General features: G+C 39.0%; 1 protein-coding gene across 1 annotated transcript in view; it reads left to right on the top strand.

Annotated features, from left to right (window-relative positions):
* The window catches only part of CNTNAP4 (contactin associated protein family member 4), a 234948-nt gene that overhangs the window by 57216 nt on the left and 162244 nt on the right, over nucleotides 1-15488 (top strand). The window contains exon 3 of the mRNA XM_004437095.3: nucleotides 12586-12779. Coding sequence (XP_004437152.2) covers nucleotides 12586-12779 — 194 coding nt within the window. The remainder of the gene's footprint in view (nucleotides 1-12585; nucleotides 12780-15488) is intronic.

Raw genomic sequence — 15488 nt, 5'->3', positions numbered from 1 at the left:
AGTGATTTTGCTCTGGAATGCAAACATGACTGTATCAATGCTACACATATGGCAGAATATTTTTTGACTTGGATGGATGTGTTGATTCTGGTTGACCACCTATACACACATGCAGATTGCATTGTTTTGGGCAATCAAAATCATAATTTATATAAAATGCATAATCAGCAGCTTTTGGGATATCAGGCACACAAACAAATACAAAGATACTACAGTACATTGATCATTCAGCTCTGAAATATTAGTTGATCTGATTTCTCAGGCCAGTTTCAAAGCTCTTAACTCTGGAGGCTATGTTAGTAATTGAGGAATAACATGGAAACACCACGTAGTTTTCAGTATTGTCAAAACTTTATCAGCTGTGAGTATTGTTTTACAGTTGGAGACACCCTACTTGCTTTTCAGCCCAGAGACTGTTTCCCATAAGTGCCCACATGTCAGATCACTTCAAGCCCCCTAGCTTCTGCTGGGTGTAGTGTCTATCTTCCTTTGGCTGTATCAGTCTCTTCCAAGTAAATACTCACACTTTCTGATTTCCCAGTCTTTCTTCTTTTCCAGAATGGCCATTGGCACATGAGGAACTTGGATGATACATGGCACAGTTGGGTGGGGGGCTCCCCTGGCATATGTTGGTTGTTGTGTTGGTGTCCAGCACAAGGTCATTGGTTGGATCATTATGTCCCAGGTCAGTGATATCTGCTGAGTGTGGTTGGGTTGGTCCATGTTGGTTGACTTACACTGCCAGTTTTAGTGGCTGATCTCTTCCTTTGACCATTCTCTTGGCAAAGGCCATCACTGTTTGCTGGCTGGCCCCCGTAACACTTCTTGTTGCTATTCTGATGCCCTGGAGATGGCTGTGATCTTCTTTTTGTTAATAAGTGGAGCGATGCATGGTAGTCTTTGGGTACTGTCACTGCCATGAAGAATCCCTCTGGTTAGCTTCCGGTTAGACCCTCATTCACTTCTAAGCATTGTTCTTTATCTTCTTCTCCTAGACTCTGATTATGGAATGATTTCTGGGGAATATGTTTCATTAGGCAGAAAAATGAAAAAACTGAAAAAATTGTAATAAAAAGACACTACAATTATCTCCTACCAAAGAAAAACTGCACTGGATTGAGTTAAATAGACAAGAAAGACTATTCAATACTACAGCAATGGGGGTCAAGACTATTGCAAGAGGGGAGAGAGACTGAACTCAACTCTGTTGAAACAAAAGGTGGGAGAGTTTTTAAGCACTGGGCTGAGCTAGTAGAAAAGTACTAGAGAATGTTCAGGGGGATCTTGGTCAATATGATTAGGCCATTTGTGTTTGCTAGTTGGTGCTTATGGAAGTTAGGCTCCTACCCTCCCACAGAGACTGGGAGATAGGGGCTCTGTCTTCCTTAATGATTACACTTCAAAGGGATGACTCCAGGTCTTTGAGAAAGACATTGCCGGATGGTAAAACTGGAAAGAGGCTTGATGAAGATTTACATCTCAAGAGGCAGAGAAATAATTTACAATTGCAAGTTTCCTAAATTAAATGCTCTAAGAAAAGGGAAGTCAGGGGCCTGTAGTCGGGAAGAAACCTGTCTAAAGCTTAGTCAAGCTCTGGGGAACATTAAGGTCGTCTTGGCCACAAGCATCACTAATAATTTTTCACATTGACTGCCTAAAATAAAAATTTCCACAATGAAATAACATTTAAAAAGGAATAAATCATGGAATTAAATAAAGTATGCATGTTCAAGACTAAATTCAACAAATATCTAAGGCTAGAGGTAAATATATCTCATTAATTGGGAACCTGATGCTATATTAATATGTTTTAGCATTTTTAAAAATTGGGAAAATATTAAATGATTTAATCAATCAAATGTTTGGGATTGGTTTTGCATCTTGTACCGTTTTGATATACTGTGCCCTACTAATGCTGCCTTTTCTAATCATTATGTGGAAATAATGTCTGTTGGGTACAAGAGAGTGACTTCTGTTTGTTGACCCAGAAGGAGTAATATGAGGACATTTGGCTCATGACAGCTTATCATCTCCGTCTGGCTGGGGAAGATAAAAAAAAGAAGGTACGGAAGCAAAAAATGGTTTTTAAACCTCTGAGATGTTGTCAGAGTGCTCTTTCTGATGCATGATGTCATTGACTGGAATGACCTGCCTCACTGTAATAGATCTAAATCGAAACTTTTAGAAAAATATTGTCATGGGCTTGGAAAGCAAAACGTGGGCAAGTCCTGATTATCGTCTGAATTTCTAGACATCATGTGCTGAAAGTCGTTTTTACAAAACTACTGATTTGAGTGAAGTAAAACTTGCTGGCACGGAATTTGGTGTTTTTGTAACTTTATTTTAGCCTTCCAGAGGAAATTTGGCTGTCACAAAATTTGCAAATCAAATATACAAATCAAAATGCCTGAACAGAGAAAGGGTATAAATATTTACTTTTCAATCCACTGAATTATTAAAGATTTCAGAAATGTTTGATCTGGCAATACAGGAAGTAGGACTGAAAGTCAGTCTGCCAATTTGCCGTGAGGGAGAATTGATCAACGGCAAAGGACTAAAACCTGAGAGAACTGAGTGAGGTGTTATTAATTTAGAACCTTTCTGGGGAAATGAAGTGAAAAGCATCTCTTTTTTTATTATATCAAAAATCCCAAAACAAAGCAATAAATACATCTAGGATGTGTAGTTTACATGTGATTAAACTGTATAACTCCGAGGCAGTTGGCAGTCAAGTGTGTGTGTGTGTGTGTGTGTGCGTGTGCATGTCAGCCAAATTCTTGAGCTTTTCTGTTTGAAAACCTCGTTGAAAATACAGTGCTGCAGAGAAAAGAGTCCTTTGATTTTATTAGTTCTTTCTTTCATTAGCTTCTGTGTTACCCTCTCTATTAGCCTCTATTTTATTAGCTTTTGTTTAGTTTGGCTCCAGTTCCAGCTTTGGTGCTCGTTTGGTGTAGGAATTTACACAGTCTGTTATCCTCATGTGGCCACAGGTTTATCTCATTCCTTTATGCAGTCAATATTTATTAAGCACCTACTATGTGTCAGGCGGTCTGCTAGACACTTAGGATCTATCAGTGAACAAAACAGGCAAAGACTTCTGGCCTCATTGAGCTTGTATTCCAATAGGGCAAGATGAAGGATAAAGCAATAAAAATAATAAGTAAGAAAATCATATGCTGTGTATAGAGATGTCAATTTCTGTCAAAAAATGAAAAAGTGGTTTAGGGTAAGACAAATGGGAGCAGGATTGCTGGGTGGAAGAAATTTTAATAGGGGAGGTCAGGAGATGCAAGCCTTTATGAGAGGGATCAGATTTGAGCAAAGACTTGAAGGTGGCAAAGATGGTAGTCCAGTGTATCTCAGAGAAGAGCATTCTAGGCAGAAATGATAACAAAGGATGGGCAGGGAGATGGGAGAATGACTGGTGTTTGCCCAGAGAACCTCAAGGAGGCCATTGTGGATGGAAGGGAGTGGGCTGGGAAGAAGAGGGCAGGAGGTCAGACATGGGGTGGGCATGGTGTAAGGGAGCAGATCATACAGGACTCTGTAGGCCATATAGCAATGACTTTGTCTTTCCCTCTGTGTAAAATTAAGAGTTACTTCAGGGTTTTGAGCACAGGAGTGATATTTTAAGCCTGTTGTGTAGAGAGTAGTCTCAGTGAGCAAAGGTAGAAGCAGAGAGACTTGTTAGGTGGCTATTGCAAGAATTCAGGCTAGAATAATGTGGCTGAACCCAAGGAGTACCAGTGAAGGGGGAGAGAGAGTCTGATTCTGGAGAGACGAGGAGCACCAACGGCATCTTCTGTTGGTTTGGTAGTATGGTGAGAGAGAAAGAGGAGTCAAACATGACTCCATTTTTTTCCCCCTTGAGAAACTGGAAGGATGGAATTGTCATAAACTGGGTTGAGAAAGAGTGTGAATAGAGTAGGATTTGGGGGAAGAACGGGAGTTTGGTTCAGGACGTGTTAAAGATATTAAGTAAGGGGTTGAATATATAAGTCTGGAGTTCAGGGAAGAGGTGCGGGGTGGAAATATAAATTAGGGAATTATTGGCACATAGGTAATATTTAAATCCATGAGTCCTTTGCCCTGCTTTTTTTCTATCTACATTCACCCATTGGTGTGAAGCAAGATGAAGGACTGAGCCCCAGAGCATCTCAACCTTAAGAGATGATAAAAGATAAAAGGACGCACCAGCAATGGAGACTGAGAAGGAGCAGCCAATAAGCTAGGAAAGAAAATTAAGAACATGAGCTTTTGTGGAAACTAAGTGAACCAAGTATATCAGTGCATCGGGTGTAGTCCAAGGTATCAGATGTCGCTGATGAGCCAAATAATAGGAAGACTAAAATCTGACCATTTGATTTAGTAACATGGAAGTAACATGGAGTTCTTTGGCAATCTTGACAAGAGCAGTTTCAGTTGAGTGGTATGGAGTGAAAATCTAATTGGAGTTGGCCCAAGAGAGAATGAGATGAGAAAAATTGGAAAGAGTGAGTGTGGACATCTTATTTGAAGAATGTTAATATAAAAAGCAGAAAAAAAAATACAGGGGGTCAAGAGAAACTTTTTTTCTTTTAAAATAGGAGAAACAACCGCATGCTTGTACATTGATGGGACTGATCCATTGAAGAGAAAAAAATAATAAAGCAGGAGAGAGAGGAGAATTGCTGAAGCAGTGGCTCTGAGTAGGTTCAGCACGAGTGGCAGGGGCTGACTAATGGCTCCTGTTGCGGGGAAGCACAGGGAATGCACTCAGGCACAGCTGGACCTATGGGTGCTGACCAAGCCGTCAGAACTTGGTCTCACTTCATCTCTCAACTCGGCTTCCCTCCATGTTGTCTTCACTTGGCAGGCTTTCCACAACAATAGCTCCCACAGCTGGATGCCTAAATCCCATCTTTTCAGCATCACAGCAGAAAAGAGAATCTCTTCTCCAATAGTCCCAACAAAATCTTGAAATTGCTCCACTGGTTTGGCTCAGGTGACCTGTCCCTTCCTGTAACAGTCACTTTGACCAGGGGAGGCAAAGCCATGGTTCAGGACAGTACATGGGAAAAGAGCAGCAAGGCACACTCCATCAATAGAGTCATGTTTTCTGCCAGCAAAAAGAACTACACTGGTAAAAATAAAAAGCTTTAAAGGTTCTAAATGGTGGCCCCGGGACACTGCAAACCATTTAAGGGAGCCAAACAAATACTGGCATGATGTTCTTTTCGTTTCCTTACATTATTGTAATTTAATGTCAAGATCAAAATGATCCGGGCAAACTTAGACTCTTGGGGAAATCTAGATGAAATCACATGTGAAAAAAAAGTAATTATCTTAGAAAGAAACCCTTCTATGACAATTTTAATTAAGCCAATTATTTTCTAGAAACGTAGATGCCCTGATGGTGGCTGGCACTGTCATTCGACTATGCTCACTTGTGTTTTGTGTCTTTGAACATCTGTGTCCTTCTATGCTTTAAATCCTGAGAAAGAAATATGACTCCCCCTTTCTGTGTAGTTCCTACCTTTACAAAGTTGACAAACTCTATAACTCATCACTTTCACTGATGACCACTGGGAATGGCAGTCATGACATTTTTAATGTTAGTAGGGGATAGAAATGATTCTTTTCTATATTTTAAGGCTTCAACCAAGAGTATTTTTTCTTCAATTTTTCTTTTCACTTCTCTGAAATTGTAAGATGTGCCTCCATGACCAGAACTAAATATTGGTGATATCTAGCGGCAGAATATGTGAGTCTTAAACATAATTCAATCAGCCATTTATTTATATTTAAATAACACTGAATAAATTATTTGGATATTTTCTTGGGATAAGATATACCACTACAGGGCAATGATAGTTGTGTAATTATTTCAGGGGTAAAGAATTGAAAAGGAGATGATTTTAAAATGAGATCCTCACACAGATTAAAATTATTTTAACAGTAAGTAATTTCTCATCTGCACTAAAATAATTTTTATAATATTGGGAAAATTTACTTAGCCTCTGTAAATCTTTTTTTTAAAGTTTTATTTAAAAAGAAGAGATGTTAAAACATATTTCATCTCATTAGATAATTTTAATAATTAACTTTAGTATGGTACTAGTATGTAGAATACAATAGGCACTAGATGATTTTTAGTTTGCTTTTCTTTTTTGACAATTCACAGCAACATCTGTTACAGAAGGAAGTTCCTTAGGAATCTCATGTTTAAAAGTGGTAGGCAACAGATACAAGAGACACTGTGCTTTGTGGTCATTCAGTAACTCAACTTTTTCAAAGCTCAACTTTACTTGATCATAACTCTTTGTTTAGAGTCAGTAGCAATAAAAATTGTTTTATAATTCAAAAAGTAACTACCACATACTCACATGCTTGCTGTGTCTGAGAGAAATCAATAGGCACTTAACATGCTTTTTAAATTTAATGCTTATAGCAACGCGACGACATTTAATTTAAAAGTCTCATCAATGGGGAAGATTTTTATTTTTAAATGTGAGTTTTCAGGCGATGATATGAAGATTCAAGAAATGCTTCTGTTTGAAAAGCTATGTGACACTTTATTATGTTAAATCTCAGTGACGAGGCCAAGGCAGGAGGAAACGGAGGGTAGATTGGGAGAGGAAGACTGGATATGGGGAAGAAAATAAATGGAGGGGCAAGACTCTTGTTTCGTCTTGTGGGGTAAGTTGTCAGTAACCATGGAAGAGATGGGGTTATGAAAAGGTGGTCTTTGGTCTATAAGTATTGGTCTCCTGTGGTGTTGAATATATCGGCATATTAAAAGCATCATTAAGGATGAGTAATACTTGACCAGCAGCTGAAAGTTTTAGTTAATAAATACAATTAAGAATTCATTATATTTTATTTCATAGTTATTCAGAGTTTACAATTTGCCAGAGTTAGCCATCACCTCCATTAAAAAAGTAAATATGACAGTAGTATGTCTCCAGAAGGCTAGGTGGTTTGGCGGTGGCCGTACGGCTGGTGTAGTCTAACCTCAGCTTCAGTTGCAAATTTATTTCCTGTCACTATTGTCCCTACCTATCATCATAAGCTGGCATTCCCTAAGTGTGCCAAATTCTATATATCTGTCTGCATCTATATCTGGATGTTTGCATGTTCCACATCACTATTCCACATTTCTTTTAAAATTAGAACAAGCATAACACCCCGTCACACACTTATACCACGTGCATCTGCAGAACCGTGCAGCTTAAAACCCTGTAGGGGTGTCTGGATTCCCTGCGGCCGACTTATCCAGCTGAAATGACTCGGTAAAGCCTGGGAGCATCTGAATTTCCATTACTTTATTGGTGTACCCCGTTAATGATAAGCCTTAATTTGCATATCAGTAGTACCTTTTCACCACAGGTGAGAAATTGAAACATTCAAGGTCAATTAACTGCGACTGTTTCAAATCGGTTAGCGCGGCTGTAACGGTGAGTGATGCTGGGCAGAGGGAGCGGTCATGAGAGGTTCCTCTTTCTCCTGATGAGAATTGATGAGCCAATTGTAACTCACTAGGATCATGCTGATTCTTTATTCCTCACTGGGCTTCTCTCATGTGTTCACTTTTTAAATCCTGGTCTATAAAGGAGTGTCAAAATGCCAGAGAAATATTATGAAATTCTGTGTTGAAAAAAGATATCCTCATTACCAACTTCAGACCATGAAAATTAACTACAAAGAGCAAGAAGCAAAATAACCAGCATTTCCTCAGAGCTGTGAGCTGAAATAGAGAAAATTCCAGACGTGGAAATGTCAAGTCAAGATGGTGGCTGGCTGGGGGCACTTTATTCACTGTTTTCCAACTTTTCTATATAAAAAAATGATAAAAATACAGAGAGATAAGCAGTTGTGCCCTAAGAGGACCAAGGATACTTGGTTAAGATCAGGACCCACAGGACTCTCAGTGTCTAAACTTTTTTTTTTTGTGTGTGTGTGTGTGTGTAAGATTAGCCCTGAGCTAACATCTGATGCCAATCCTCCTCCTTTTACTGAGGAAGACTGGCCCTGGGCTAACGTCCGTCCCTATCTTCCTCCACTTTATATGGGACACCGCCACAGCATGGCTTGACAAGTGGTGCATTGGTCTGAGAAGGGGATCCGAACCTGTGAACCTCGGGCCACCGAAGAAGCAGAGTGCACGAACTTAAGCACTACGCCACTGGGACGCTCCTCAATGTCCAAACTTTTTTTTTTTTTAAATTTGTTGTTTATTGCAGTAACATTGGTTTATAACATTGTAAAAGTTTCAGGTGTACATCATTATCCTTCTATTTCTGCATAGATTACATCATGTTCACCACCCAAATACTAATTATAATCCCTCACCTCACACATGTGCCGAATTATCCCTTTCACCCTCCTCCCTCCCCCCTTCCCCTCTGGTAACCACCAATCCAATCTCTGTCCCTATGTGTTTGTTTGTTGTTGTTATTATCTACTACTTAATGAAGGAAATCATACGGTATTTGACCTTCTCCCTCTGACTTATTTCACTTTGCATTATACCCTCAACGTCCATCCATGTTGTCACAAATGGCTGGATATCATCGTTTCTTATGGCTGAGTAGTATTCCATTGTGTATATATACCACAGCTTCTTTATCCATTCGTCCCTTGATGGGCACTTAGGTTGCTTCCAAGTCTTGGCTATTGTGAATAACACTGCAATGAACACAGGGGTGCATGTACCTTTACAAATTGGTGTTTTCAAGTTCTTTGGATAAATACCCAACAGTGGAATAGCTGGATCACATGGTAGTTCTATCCGTGATTTTTTGAGGAATCTCCATACTGTTTTCCATAGTGGCTGCACCAGTTTGCACTCCCACCAGCAGTGTATGAGAGTTCCCTTCTCTCCACATCCTCTCCAACACATGTTGTTTCCTGTCTTGTTAATTATAGCCATTCTGACGGGCGTCAGGTGATATCTCATTGTAGTTTTGATTTCCATTTCTCAGTTAGTGATTTTGAACATCTTTTCATGTGTCTGTTGGCCATCTGTATATCTTCTCTGCAGAAATGTCTGTTCAGGTCTTTTGCCCATTTTTTAATTGGGTTGGTAGTTTTTTTGTTGTTGAGATGCATGAGTTCTTTATATATTTTGGAGATTAAGCCCTTATCAGATGTATGGTTTGCAAATATCTTCTCCCAATTGTTAGGTTGTCTTTTCGTTTTGTTGATGGTTTCCTTTGCTGTGCAGAAGCTTTTTAGTTTGATGTAGTCCCATTTGTTTATTTTTTCTATTGTTTCTCTTGCCCGGTCAGATGTGGTGTTTGAAAAGATGTTGCTAAGACCGATGTCGAAGAGCGTACTGCCTATGTTTTCTTCTAGAACTTTCACAGTTTCAGGTCTTACATTCAAGTCTTTAATCCATTTGGAGTTAATTTTTGTGTATGGTGTAAGGTAAGGATCTACTTTCATTTTTTTGCATATGGCTATCCAGTTTTCCCAACACCATTTGTTGAAGAGACTTTCTTTTCCCCATTGTATGTTCTTGGCTCCTTTGTCAAAGATTAGCTGTCCATAGATGTGTGGGTTTATTTCTGGGCTTTCGATTCTATTCCACTGATCTGTGTGTCTGTTTTTGTGCCAGTACCATGCTGTTTTGGTTACTATAGCTTTGTAGTATATTTTGAAGTCAGGGAGTGTGATACCTCCAGCTTTGTTCTTTTTTTTTTTTTTAATTTTTTGTTTATTGCAGTAACATTGGTTTATAACATTGTAAAAATTTCAGGTGTACATCATTGTACTTCTATTTCTGCATAGATTACATCATGTTCACCACCAAAATACTAATTACAACCCATCACCACACACATGTACCCAATTATCCCTTTCACCCTCCTCCCTCTCCCCTTCCCCACTGGTAACCACCAATCCAATCTAAGTCCCTATGTGTTTGTTTATTGTTGTTATTATCTACTACTTAATGAAGGAAATCATGCGGTATTTGACCTTCTCCCTCTGACTTATTTCACTTTCCTCCAGCTTTGTTCTTTTTTCTCAGGATTCCTTTAGCTATTCAGGGTCTTTTGTTGTTCCATATAAATTTTAGGATTCTTTGTTCTATTTCTGTGAAAAGTGTTGTTGGAACTTTGATAGGGATTGCATTGAATCTATAGATGGCTTTAAGAAGTATGGAATGTCCAAACTTTTGATAGGCCCTGAGGCAGAATAGTAAGATTAGATAGGACAGTGGAGGGAAATATTTACCCATTCACCACTCCCATCATGCACTCATCAACCCTAAGTGGCTAACCATTTAGGGTTAAGAGTCAGGTACCAGACAACTGGGGACAGCCCCTACGCCCTGGAACTCCTTCAAATTAGCCAGTCCACGGGGAGCCTGCAAAACCTGGCTAACCTTACCCTACTTACTGTGGATAAGCTGTCCCTACCGCTTCAACTTTTTTTTTGTGAGGAAGATTAGCCCTGAGCTAACGTCTGTTGCCAATCTTGCTGTTTTTGCTGAGGGAGATTGGCCCTGGGCTAATATCCATGCCTACCTTCCTCTACTTTATATGTGGGACACCTGCCACAGCATGGCTTGATAAGCAGTGTGTAGGTCTGCTCCCAGGATCCGAACCTGCAAACCCCAGGCCGCCGAAGCGGAGCACACAAACTTAACACTATGCCACTGGGCCAGCCCCTACAGCTTCAACTTATCACCCTTTCCATGGGTGCATCTCTCTGTATGGCTCTCCCTGGTAGCCTTCTCTTTTTTGGAGCTGTAAGTAACCAAAAATTTTGCCTTTCATCTATCAGAGTGTCACTGTGTTGTGTCTGCTGTCAAAAGAATTTTTAAATCTTATAAAACAGTTGTTAACACAGATGCTGTCCTTGTAGGTTCCACAATGGTATGTGCCACACCATATTAGCAAACATTTATTGGACGTCTCTTTACACTGGAGCCTGTACTTGAGGTTTTATGAAATAGGGCACAGATGTCAGGAATAATGCTTGAATAAAAACTGTATATAAATGAATGGTAATTTCTGTCTAAAACGTCAGACCTTATCAGAGCCTCAAGGTGGATGGCAAAAGAATAGGAGAAAGAAAACATATATTAATATTTTTATTTGGGGTGTTATGTAATAGATGTTTCATTTTAATAGTATTGAGTATGAGATAATTATGGATTCAAGAATGTGTCAAGCCCTATTTCATGATGTTTACAGTAGTTATATATTACTTACACAGTTGGCAATGTCAATATTACTTAAAGTAAATAAATTCCCCAAATAAAATATTACCATATTAAACTGGAAGAATGAAACGTCTTAACAAGACATACAGTAGTCCCATATATAATTTTTTGGTGTGTGTTGGATAAAACAAACATGATCAATTCTGCTCTACCCATTCTTCCTTGAATATATAGCAAGCTTCTATTTTTCACTTCTGAGTGCTCAAGCACGACTTGCTTTCTGATCTTTTCCACGATTCTCCACTCCTCCATCCTCTCACCCACCACCATCCTCTCCCTTCCCAGATAGCATAGAACCAGCAGTGTGTTGGTAAACTGGCTAGGTTGGGGGCAGGCATTGACTTGTAGAGATGGTCAATTTCTGCGGTTTAAATACTCCCATGATGACCAGTTGCAAAGATGGCTGTGTTTAACAATTGGCTTGCAAAATTCCTGAAAATTTAATCTCTTCACACACTGTTGCAAGCTGGCTCCAACCTACCCCTGGATAGAACTCTCCATCATTTATTGTGTTATTGTTCCCTGCACACACCTCACCATTAACATTTTTATTTTATTTTTGGTGAGGAAGATTTGCCCTGAGCTAACATCTGTTGCCAATCTTCCTCTTTTTGCTTGAGGAAGATTGTCTCTGAGCTAACATCTGTGCAGTCTTCTTCTGTTTTGTATGTGGGTTGTTGTCACAGCATGGCTTTATGAGCAATGTGTAGGTCCGTGCCTGGGATCCAAACCCATGAACACTGGGCTGCCAAAGCAGAAGGTTCGAACTTAACCACTACACCACCAGGACGGCCCTCACTGTTAACATTTTTCATGTTGTGTTTTGAAACAGGTTGTGTTTCACACATGCTTTTCAATGTCTGTTCCTCCTATAAGGCTATAAATACAGAGAGGGTAGGGACTATCTTTGACTGTTTTTGTATTCTCAGGCTTAATGCTGTACTTCTTTTTCTAAGGAGTCTACATGATCAGACATCAAAGGTAGTTTTCTAGTTCCACCATAGTGTGAACTATGATTGAAGACCAATTGTTATGCAGTCACGTACGTGGGCAGTAAACAGGCTATTTCCAAGTGTTGACGTGAATGTCCACCTGTCGAATTAAGCTCCTTAAACATTCAATGAGACTCTTAGTTCTTTGCAGTGTCAGGAGGTTATAACACCTAGAAATGGATGTAATTATCATGGGCTCTATCCATTTACACTAAATTCTTGATTTTCTATATCTTTCTGCAATATGAGTAGTTTCATAGTTCGGAAACTTGACTTTCTTAAGTTCCATAGAGGAATACGGTCTTACTGGCAATTGTTATCCACTAACAGATTTTTAACTAATTCTTTGCCGATTTTCTCTTGTCTCTGTTTTCACCAAAGGAGCTGGTGGCTGGTCTCCACTTGTCTCAAACAAGTACCAGTGGTTGCAGATTGACCTTGGAGAGAGAATGGAGATCACTGCTGTGGCCACCCAAGGGGGATATGGGAGCTCCAACTGGGTGACCAGCTACCTCCTGATGTTCAGTGATAGCGGCAGGAACTGGAAACAGTATCGTCAAGAGGACAGCATCTGGGTATGTTTCTTTAACAGAATATGTAGTCTCTCTGGAAAGAAATGTAGTCACCCCTGCAGGTTGTTTATGAATCTCTTAAACTAAGTTGAGCAACAGAATCTTCAGAATTACTGAGAAAACATTTTTTAAGAGAAAATACATTAATATCCATTTTTGAATACATTTCATGGTATAATTTATGAAAATACTAAAGGTAAATTTATTTCATAGAGTCCTCAGAAATTGAAAAAAATCTTGTTAGTCCACTAAATAGTGTGGGAGTCTAAGAAACAAGCAAAACTTATAAAAATTTTAAGTTTTGTTCAATAATGTAGTGGTTTTACATGGTCCTTGTTTAAGGTCGGTTAAAAGCATTTATTCCTTTTATTTCCTCTGATGACTCTGAGATTTCTAAATATCTCCCTCCTTCTCTAGTATATGGAGGTTTTTATATATAATATTGGGAGTATTTATATGTATAGTGTATATACACACACACATATATATATGATTTATATATAGCCTATTCTCTAGTCTTTTTAAAATCTGTAATTGTGTAAAATGCTGTGTGTTGTGGACAGGGGCACAGCCCCTATTGGAGAGAGACTGATAAAGTGGTGGTGTTTGTAGTTGACCGATTGTATATAAACCCCTGATGGAAGAAGGAAGCTAAGGAAGTTTGCTTGGTGGTGAAAAAAGCACTTCTTTGTTAGTGTAGAAAAGTATTGGTTTGGATCTTATGTGGGCCAGGGACAACATACTGCAATCAAAGAACTATTTTTTTATTCCTTTGGCTGAGCTGCCGGAACCAGAGAAAATGAGTAACTGAATAATTCTTAGCATCATTCTTAGCACATAGATCATTTGGAAGCCTCTTAGGGCACATAATGATGATTTTCTTTGATCCATCAATTGCCTCTCTTTTGAAACTTCCTAGAACTCCATTATACATGATAAACTTATTGAAGAAAAGGGCTGTGATGTACTCACTTTTGTATCTCTAAAGCACTTGGTGGCCGTTCAGTGCGTGTTTATGGAGGTAAATTGAATTGAGAAGAAGTGGCCCTGCTCTGTCTCTAGCAAGAACAGCAGTCGGCCTGGAAGAAGCTGCCTATAAGCATTTTCTAAGAAAAGTTGCCTTAAAATCCAAAGCAAGTTGATGTTGTGTCTAAAAGCAAGAAAAACTGGATTTTACAGTGGAATTAATTCCATGAAAACCATTCAAACTAGGGATAAAATAAACAGTAATTATGAACCAATAACAATGAAAGCTTAATGAGGTACTTACTTTAACTGGGTGTTTGGATTTTCTTTTTTTTTTGCAGGGGAAGATTTGCCCTAAGCTAACATTGTTGCCAATCTTCCTCCTTTTTCTTTTTCCTTCCCCCCACCCCCGAAAGCCCCAGTACATAGTTGTGTATAGTTGTAAGTTCTTCTGGTTCCTCTCTGTGAGCTGCCGCCACAGCATTGCTACTGACAGACAGTGGTGTGGCTCTGCACCTGGGAATTGAACCTGGGCCACCGAAGTGGAGCACACCGAACTTGAACCACTAGGCTATGAGGGCTGGCTCTGGATTTTCTTTTCCTCTTTTTCTAAATAAGCATTAGATTTTAAACTAGATAAGTAGTGGCTAATTCATGCTAATATTTAGCTGTGTTAAGTAAAATGTATGTTTTTGACATTTTTCAAAATGATAGATCAACCATGAAAATTAGTTGTTTTTCTTTTAAGAAAACTTGGGGAAAGCCAAAACTGGACAGTGTCATTTGCCTTTTTTGCTTACTCCTGTTAAAGATGAGGTGCTCAGGGTGAAACAGTGGCATGAATGACAGCTTTAATCCAAGCCAGTCCATGTAAAGACAATGGCATCTATCACAATTACCTGTCAAGGTATTTTTTAGACTATGCTGTAATTTGTTGGTTTACTCACTGTCTTCCACTCTTGAGTATGAGCACCTTGAAAATAGACTGTACTTTCCAACCTGTCATCTTAGCATCCCCAAATCTTAACAGTACCTGGCATGTTGTGGACAAAGACTAAATGTTTGTTGAGTGAATGAATGAGAGAATGAATGAATGAATGAAAGAAATGCACTTTCTTGTAGGATAATTTTATGATCACAATAACTAAAAGTGACTCCCTTCTCCTGCATAAGCTTTTCCTGTTAGCACATTTATTTTGTACCAGTTTAATGTAGAGTTAGGGTGGTAAATTTCTCTCTCCCCTATAAATTTTGAACTTTTTTATGGGAGAGAGTTTATCTTTCTCATCTTTACATTTCCAGCATTCAACACGCAGTGTGGCTTATGACTTTTGTTGAGTGAATTAGTGAAAAAAATGAATGAATGAATGAATGAATAGATTTGAATACTCGATCACCTAATCTGTGCCTAACTTTGTACAAACTTCTGGGAGGTATTAAAAGAGCTCCTGTTAATGTCATTGAAAAGATCAAGCACATCAGAACCAAAGAATGATTCAGAGGAGCATGCAGATACAGGGTACAGCCTCCTAAAGATTTGGAAATTGACAGAATATGGAGATCACTGTAGACTAAATTTGTCCAAAAAGCAAGGCTTACATGGGTATTGAAAAAAGCATTATAACTTAGATTATGGAAGGATTAAGGAAGTGATTCCATGAAGATGGAAAAGTGTGAACGAAAGCACAAACACTGGAGATATCCAGAAATATTGTTTGCCATGGAATAGCCAGTGAGACTTCTGGT

This window comes from Ceratotherium simum, chromosome 30 (assembly GCF_057802395.1).
Source record: "Ceratotherium simum simum isolate JZ-2026a chromosome 30, ASM5780239v1, whole genome shotgun sequence".
Lineage (NCBI taxonomy): Eukaryota > Metazoa > Chordata > Mammalia > Perissodactyla > Rhinocerotidae > Ceratotherium > Ceratotherium simum.
The sequence above is the reverse complement of the archived record's forward strand: the minus strand, read 5'-3'. Positions and strand labels throughout refer to the sequence as shown.